The sequence below is a fragment of the Bactrocera latifrons genome, unplaced genomic scaffold (assembly GCF_001853355.1).
Source record: "Bactrocera latifrons isolate USDA-ARS-PBARC rearing strain unplaced genomic scaffold, ASM185335v1 scaffold_252, whole genome shotgun sequence".
NCBI lineage: Eukaryota > Metazoa > Arthropoda > Insecta > Diptera > Tephritidae > Bactrocera > Bactrocera latifrons.
Window position 1 is genome coordinate 339,090 of NW_017536097.1, and position 8,854 is coordinate 347,943.

Below are 8,854 nucleotides of genomic sequence, written 5' to 3' on the forward strand. Positions count from 1 at the left end.
CTTCTAAGTTCTTAAATTTATAATATTTTTGTCTTTGCATTATTGGCACACTATCTAAGTCTTATATAAGCAATTGGTTATTTGTTCTCCATTGATAATTGGAAATTGTTCATTTCGAGTATTTCCTTAGTTATAACGTTATAGCATCCGAAAAATATACAATTTTAGCTGATTCACATATTTCATTTTATAAATATTTTAAATTCTGAAATGTACAAATGTGTCATGTGCTCATATTCATATATTACTTACAATTTTATTATTTATTTTTTATTACAGATTTTCTTAATATTCATGTTACAGTGAAATGTATGAAAAAAGCCAAATTCAAATGGAAAGAAAAACAAAATTTAACAGTAAAATATGTACATGTGTATAAACTATTTATACTTCGAAGAGTTTATAGCTCTACGAAGCCGATTAACGTCTTTCTAACTAAAAATAAATGTTTAAATAGTTCTAATATTCAAAGGTCGAGTTACATGCATAAGGTTGCACATACCTACATATATGCATGTACCATATTCGTACGCTTYAAGACATAATGTATTTAATGCAAAAAATTTAGAATTTCCCAAAAGTTATTAGTCGAAGCATATATGTACATACACATATACATACATACACTCACAGGTATATCCGTTTGTATGTATAGGTATGTATGGTCATTCAAAATATGTAAAATTATRTATGTATGTATGTAAGTACACATAATAATATTTCGTAACGACCACGTAAGTTTTCAGAAATGAAGAAGTGTACAACTTTTCGAACGATAGTGTGAAAAAGAATTTTTTCCTTACATTCTATTGGTCATACTTGCATTTGCATAAGTATGTATGAACCATATTACGCTACTGTTAAGTTGGGCCGCTATATTCCGCGCTGCATGCGTGAGTTTCACAAGCAAGGCAATTTTCTTTCGAGTTAGTAGTACCGCAATCTCTTTAATTACCCCTACGGGCACTGAAGAACATTCTGGCAACCTTTCCAAGTGCTCCAACGATATCCCAACTTTCCTTTGGATGCAGTTCTTCWTCTTTCTGAGTTGCCCACTGTTGCTGCAAATTGCAGTTCTGAAGGCTGACCTATGATGGTGTCGAGTACCARCCACTGGGTGGTGTACCTTTATGATATAAATGAAAGCTGGAATGTGGTGGAAAGTATTGTGATTGATCTAAGTTGCCGTATGTAATGCTGGATGCGTCGGTACTTGGGTGGGGATGGTGCATGGTGGCCGTTGCGGCCGAGTATGGCTGTGGCTTGAGCGGTAGTGCAGGTGTGCCACTACTTTCGCCGGCGTTATTCGGTGCTGAATACTGAACACGGAGTGAGTCCGTGTAATCATAGCCGTTACTGTTGTGAGAGGTTGCTTTGGTTGCATTTATGGTATTGTTGCTGTCACGCGGAGATACTGAACTAGGCGGAGTCATAGCATTATGATAATCGATAGAGGTGTGGTAACCACCATATGTGGATACCAAGTTTGTGAATGCATCTGAAGAGGACTTTTGTGGATGGGCGGGATGAAGTTGTAGATATTGGTGATTGTCATAGGACGACTCACTGCCTGGTGGAGTGGGCAAAGGTCCRCCCTGTTGGTCACCGTAAAAGACGCCCGTCGGCGTTTGACGTGCTGTAGCTCTTATGACGCTTTCTCGATTTGCATAAAGTTGCCGCAGCAGCGCGGTGGCAGGCATTTGCGCTGGTTGTTGATAGTGTGGCGCACCGATCCATTGTATAGTGCTACTCTTCTCGTTTTGTTGCTGTTGTTTTAATAGCGCGTCTGTGCTAAAATCTGTGGCAATTACCGCCGCATCGCCACTATTTATACCGGGTGAGGGCAAGTGTTTTGTCATAGCATTTTCCAAATCCTTCACGGAAGCCTCAGAATGCGCTTGCTGTTGTTGTGACTGCTGTATCTGTTGTTGCGTCTGTTGTTGTTGGGAAATATGCGCTTGCTGCGGCTGCTGTGGGATTTGTTCTACTGTTGACGGCAAACGGCTGCGTGGCACTTCCCTTTCTATAGTAGGTATTTTCGTTTGCGGTTGAGTATCCGTGTCCGAAACATTAATTGTGTTTACGTCCGTGTTCTCTTCGATTTGCAGCGATGCTTTGGTTTTTCGTTTGCGTTTTGTTGTTGTGGTAGGGGTTGCTGCTGGTGTGGCCACAGTTGTAGGTAAAGAACTCGTCCCGTTTTCCAACTCCACACTTACAGAATTAGGACTATCTTTAACTAAAGTTAAGTTGCTAGAATTCGTATTAACAGTGGAATTTGTACCCCGTCCACGAGAACGTTGGTTGTGTCCATCACCATCAGCCTTGGGTGTTGAGTCTTTYGCATTGCCACCAACACCGGCTTGTCCTTCGGGTGCGGCATCACTGTTAGGCGAACCAGAGTTCTTGTCACTCACAAGCTCTTCGTGTTTAATACAATCCACACTAGGTTCCATCTGGCAGCAGTCCAATATGAGATTTTCGTTTTCTCGATTACTGCAATATTTAAGGTAATTAGAAACTTTGAATTTCTCGGCATTTGGTGATTCTAATAACATACCTAATAACATAGTTGACGCAAATTATATTTTGTTCGTCAGCATTCTTTGTACTGCAAACTACCGTTGCGCAGGTTTGCAACCAAGTGTAGCCACCGTTCTTGTTCATCAGTCGAAAGTACCCCGTGAGAACTTGACCTTTTTCTATAACTGGAATTGAAAAGGGCATAAGCAAAAGTGAGTATGCAAAAGCAAAATTGATATACGAAGATAAGGACTTACGATCCATATGACTTTTTCGTAACCGAATGGCATCCTCAGCATGACATAGGTTGTACATACTCTTGTTGACAAGATCTTCGGGGTTGTAGTCGAGCAAATCAGACACCCTTTATAGATTGGAAAATTCAAGTTAAGTGTTAACCATTACAGTATATATTTTCTAAAGATGCATGCAATTTCTCTATACTTATATATGAACATATAACGATCACGTTCAACACGTAGTGAAGAAAATATAGCAGCCGTAGCYGAGAGTGTACACGAAGACCGTGGAAAGTCGATTCGGCGCCGTTCGGAGCAATTCAGACTGACATATGAAACGACTTGACGGATTTTACGTTACGATCTTAAATTGAAAGCGTACAAAATACAGCTTGTGCAAAAACTGAAGCCTCTCGACCTTCTTAGGTGATTCCGCTTCGCTCTATGGGTCTTGAAAAGTTCCAAGAAGATTCTATTTATCAGAGAGCCCCATTTCTGGATCAATGGGTATGTAATCAAGTAGAATTGCCGCTTTTAGGACGAGGAGCAACYTGAAGACATTCAAGAGCTGTCATTTTATTCTGAAAAAAAAAAAACGGTTTGGTGTGGTTTGCGGGCCGGTGGAATCGTCGGTCCATATTTCATCAAAAACGATGCCGGTGAGAACGTAACTGTCAGTGGCGACCGTTATCGTGCAATGATAACCGACTATTTGATACCTGAAATTGAAGCTCGTGATCTAGGCGACATTTGGTTTCAACAAGACGGTGCCATTTACTGCACATCGCATCAGTCAATGAATTTATTAGAAAACACTTCATTGAGGAGATAATTTCAAGTTTTGGGTAGGTCGATTGGCCACCAAGAACGTATGTTATCACACCGTTAGACCCTTTTCTATGGAGATTTGTAAAGTCTGAAGTCTATGCSRACAATGSCGTTTCGACTGAAACGCCAGTTACCAGTCGAAACCCTCGAATGAGTCTTCSAAAATGAGCTCAACGGATGGACCGTCTGAGTCGCGGTCGCAGGTAATCTTCAAAAATATAAATGCCAAAGAATGATCTTTCGAATGGTAATAAACATTCACCATTAAATTTGAACTTTCTGTGTTTTTTTAAGTAGGGAACCTCGAAATGGATCACCTTATATACATGTGTTGCATATGAATGTAATATATAATTATATAAATTTGCATATATAGCACTAATTTTAATAAGTAACAAGCAAACATGCATTCTCCAACTTACCGTGGCTCACAGTGTGCTATTCGAAAATCGAAATTGATGCGGGTTACAAACATGTCGCATTCCAGACGTATCTCATGAACGGAAGGAGGTGGCAAGGCAATCGCTAGAGCGACCATGCCCAACAAAGGAGGCTGAGATTTTCGTGTATGTGAGAACGTATATTGCGGTCGCAGCTTGCACAATAGCAAAACTACCTGTATCAGAATAGAAAATAAATTTACAAGTTGGGAAAATATTAGATAATTTTTAATGAAAATTGTWTATTATTAAAGTTTTGTTAAAATAAAAAGCAAAATGAGACTACATATTTCGTATGAACGCCCTGTGCGAAATTACTTGTATGTAGGAGTATTAAGTAAGGTGAATATGTGCATATACATACGCACATATGTATGTAAAAGTATACTTATTTTCCTCAAAACTAGAAGTATAGCCCTAACATCTAGCTTATGCGTTATCACATATGTACATACATAAGGGAACGACTTAGTGTGAAATTTACCAAAAATCGGTGAATAGCGACTCCAATTGTTAAACGCGTTTTTCTCAGAATGATGTTTTTCGAAACGGTTTTCATTCTTAAAGGAAGTGTTTTGGAGATATAAAGTTCCAAATCGGAGAGAACATTTTAACGTCATTCTCTACCTCGCTATGGAAGCTTTTGTTTTTTTTTTTGAAATCTTCTTATTTTTTTTTTTACGAAAAACTGTCGACAAATTCGATACTTTTTGTTCAAACTGCCCCCATTTTGTCAAATTTCAAATCAGTGATTTTTCGGAGCGAAATTATAGAAAGAGAAAATGCCTACGTCGAAAACAATAATTTTAAAGTTAAAGATGAAAAAGGAAAAATCAAATTTCAACGCTACAAATAATAATTGATAGCCTGTCCACATTCAAACTGATCAATCAAACCAAATATTTCGCAAACCAATTTACTACTTCTTACTAAATGTTAGTCAGACATAAGAAATGGTGTTGACTTTCAACATTGGGACTTTGGTAAATACTAACGGTTTCACGTTTTTTTGTTATATTTCGATTATATGTATGTATGTAAGGAATTAAGGCGTACTTCACCCTTTTAGAAAATGTATTGTGCGGCATACAAAGCTTGTCATATGTATGCCAAGGGGTGTACAATTGATCACACAGCTGATCAATAAGCAACCGACAAAAAAAGAAAGAAGTTAGTAAAATTTATATTCAAATCAACGAAAAGTGGCATGCACTACTTCACATTTCGGTTATATATACATATATATAGAGCTAGTGGACTTCTAATGTACACATATGTATGTATGTATAAGGAAATCAATTACTCTCAAAAGAGAAACAAATGGAGCCAAATTTGCCCCTGATTTGAATTGATACGTACCGAATAATTCGTGCCCGTTGGTTTACCATTTTTACCACCACTGACCGATTGATCGTTTGCCTGCAGATACATAAGCGGGTAATGGGATGGTGAAATATAAATATGTAGATATAATTCATTTCACTTTAAAGTTTGCCTCATTGTTTTTGACCTCAGCGAAAATAACTTAAAAGTAACAACTCTACTCAATGCCAAAATTGCATATAGATTATTAAAGGAAAGAGAACAAAAACTCTAAAGCTACTTACTAAACGGGAAAGGGGGAGCCTCTTATGTATTTCAGTGTCAATTTCACTACAGTACATACATATGTATGTTATATTAGCCTGTGTTATTATATAGTAAATACACATAATAAATACATATGTATATAGAATTATGTAGAGATATATTTGCTTGTGTGCTTGTACATACCCTATAGCCGGAGGATTTGAAATGGCAGCCTCGTTTGGTGAGTGTCGATTTCATTCGAATGCAAAACGATCGCTCGTAGCCTTTGTATCCGCTGGTGGAGGACACGGTCATTTGTGCAGATACTGAAATATGCGACAACAGTTGTGGTATATTAGTAAACAAGTATTTGTGACTTGTATCTTTRTAGAATATTTGTATATATTTACAAGCATTATAGTACATACATACATAAGTACAAATGCAAATACATATGCTTTTATTCGGTTCAACGAACTTTTTAGAAATGCTGCTTAGCATACTCACCATCAGGGTTATTCGTTCCATGTGTACCAACACCGTCGTCTGACGCTCCCGATGTGGGGGACGCTAGTCCAGTTGTACCACTACCGTTGCCACCAGCTGCAATGCCACCATTGGTTAAGCTTAACCCYAGTTGTTCGGCAATTTCTGCGTGATCGCTCTGATGAACGTAGTCGAATATGCTACTTCCTGTCATTTCTACCTGTGAGAGGCCTAAGTAAATAGATACCGTTTCCGATATGTACAGAAATCGTCCATCGGCCGCAACAGCTAATGCAAATCCATCTAGTGACTAGAAATAAAAAATGAAAAAACGAAAATATATTTACAATTGGAAATAAAACAAGAAAAAACGTTAACTTCGGCTGCACCGTAGCTAATATAGCGTTCACAGGTGCATTTCTTTTAGTAACTATGTATTCAGTTTATATGGAAGCTATATGCTATAKTAATTCGATCTGAACAATTTTTTCGGAGATTACACTGTTGCCCTAGAAAATAACCTGTGCCAAAATTTGTGAAGATACATTGTCAAATGTGAAAGCTTTCCCTACAAGAACTTGATTCCGATCGTTCAGTTTGTCTCGCAGCTATATGTTATAGTGGTCCGATATCGGCAGTTCTGACAAATGTGCAGCTTCTTGAAAAGAAAATGGCGTTTGCAAAATTTCAAAACGATATCTTAAAAACTGAGGGACTAGTTCGTAWATATACAGACAGACGGATAGACGGACGGGCAGACGGCTGGACAGACAGACAGACGGACATGGCTAAATCGACTCAGCTCAACATACTGATCATTTATATATGTATACTTTATACGGCCTCCGACGCTTCCWTCTGCGTGTTACAAACTTCGTGGCAAACTTAATATACCCTGTTCAGGGTATAAATATGTATATGGTACTTCATAGATATTTCATTCTTAAAGTAATGTGCGTGAGTTTAAAATTTTTAGYCGGCTACTGTTGTTGACTTAGTATTAAGCATTTAACATAGCTATGATGTAGTTAYTAAAAACACATTCCTACCGACAAGACAAACAATTATTTTGACTAWACCAATTTGCTTGCAATTAAATTTGTGAACATATCCATACATACCTGTAATATGTGTGTGCCTTGATGTTGCTCAAATAAATCKACGGCAGGACTACGGCGAATTGCAGCACCTGATGAAAATAAATAAGTTCGTAATTAATACATTATTGTATGAAAAGCGATAAGGCCAAGAGCTTTTAAGGATTAACTTGAACTCGAACGTACCATCCGAAGTGGGATGATMATGAGATTATATATAGTATATGCGTATATGCATATATACAGTATTGGCTAAAACGTTTGCGTTTTTTTGAAATTTTTATTTTAGATTTTGACAACTGTAAACTATTTAAGATCAAATTTTTCGAATCAGAAGAAAATAATTATAATTATGTTGTTTAGTTATAAGAAAAAATATATTGTAATAAAATGAAGTTTTTTTCGGATTTCTTTGCCTTTTAAAATCAAGGAAAAATCWCTCCTCTAGTTTAGTTGGCTGAATTAGTACTTTCTACAATGTACTATTTTTCTGGTTTCARATACTTGTAGATATCAGACGCCTTAACATTTTAAAAAAGCAACTTACTTTTTAATTTGCTACTACTCGACTGCTCTCGAGTCCATGGTGGATCGCCCTGTCCAGAGAAATCTCTTAATTTCAGATAACTTATTGTCAGTCTTATAATGGAAGCCTTATCCAATTGGCTTGTTATAGCCGCAGGTAGAGGAAGCATTTTCGCCAATTCGTAGAATTCATAGTTCTCCTTGCCACGTCGAGATCTTGCTGCGTCTCGCGACTTTTCCTTCCGTAGTTCGAGAATCCTATAAATATAAGTTGCAGAATTTGTTTTTAGCTTTTAAATAAGCATTCACTAAGATTCTAGTATGTCTATGTAAGTGTGTATAATTTAACTTTCTCATGCATTACCGGTAATGCATCGCCGCACCGCTCGATTACTCTCGTAGGACATTGCAAAAARCCCAAAAAATAAGGTGACATTGTATTTATTTTGAAAATTCTTTATTTACTTTTCCAATCTTCGAAACACTGGTTGTAGTCACTTTCCGGGWTGGCCTTCAGTTCCGTCTTCGCTGCGGCTTGAATCTCCTCTATCGTATAAAAACGGTGTTCCCGGAGCGGTCTTTTGAGCTTCACCAGATCAGGTGAATACGGTGGTTGCGGAACGATATGGGTTGATTTTTTGGCGAAATGATCATTTAATGCAAATTCTTTGCTCAACAAATTTCGACATCGCAAAAAACGAAAAACTCACTTTTAGCAGCTCATAAAACGACACGTATCTCAAACACTGATGAATATTTTGACATGAAATTTAACATAAATGCGACTTACAGTACTACTATTGGCAAATATTTATAGAGCTCTGGAAAAACACTTTTCATTTAAACCCACATTTCTATTGGACTCTGATTGATAGGAGCAACAGCTGATACAAGATACATTTGCACATTCGAGCCTGTGGAACTAAACCAAGAATCTTCTATAAGAGTGTACAGCTACTGGCGTATACTGACGATATTAACATCATTGGGCTTAACAACGCGCCGTTAGTTATGCTTTCTCCAGAATGGATAAGAAAGCTAAGTAAATGGGTCTGGTGGTGAACGAGGGCAAGACGAAATATCTCTTGTTGACAGTTACAACTTCGAAGTCGTAGATAATTTCGATTATCTTCGAATCAGTATTAACACC

At 37.5% G+C, this 8,854-nt stretch overlaps 1 protein-coding gene across 4 annotated transcripts in view; it reads right to left on the reverse strand.

Annotated features, from left to right (window-relative positions):
- Window positions 1-637: 637 nt before the first annotated feature.
- The window catches only part of LOC108969454 (protein trachealess), a 36,844-nt gene continuing 28,627 nt past the window's right edge, over window positions 638-8,854 (reverse strand). For 2 of the 4 annotated variants that reach the window (XM_018934178.1, XM_018934176.1), the window contains 9 exons: window positions 7,727-7,962; window positions 7,204-7,271; window positions 6,104-6,392; window positions 5,801-5,922; window positions 5,387-5,446; window positions 4,010-4,203; window positions 2,778-2,884; window positions 2,558-2,705; window positions 638-2,493 (listed from right to left, as the gene is read on the reverse strand). In XM_018934178.1, coding sequence (XP_018789723.1) covers window positions 1,089-2,493; window positions 2,558-2,705; window positions 2,778-2,884; window positions 4,010-4,203; window positions 5,387-5,446; window positions 5,801-5,922; window positions 6,104-6,392; window positions 7,204-7,271; window positions 7,727-7,962 — 2,629 coding nt within the window. In that variant the 3' untranslated portion in view covers window positions 638-1,088. The remainder of the gene's footprint in view (window positions 2,494-2,557; window positions 2,706-2,777; window positions 2,885-4,009; window positions 4,204-5,386; window positions 5,447-5,800; window positions 5,923-6,103; window positions 6,393-7,203; window positions 7,272-7,726; window positions 7,963-8,854) is intronic. The other 2 variants (XM_018934180.1, XM_018934177.1) reach the window with 1 other exon arrangement.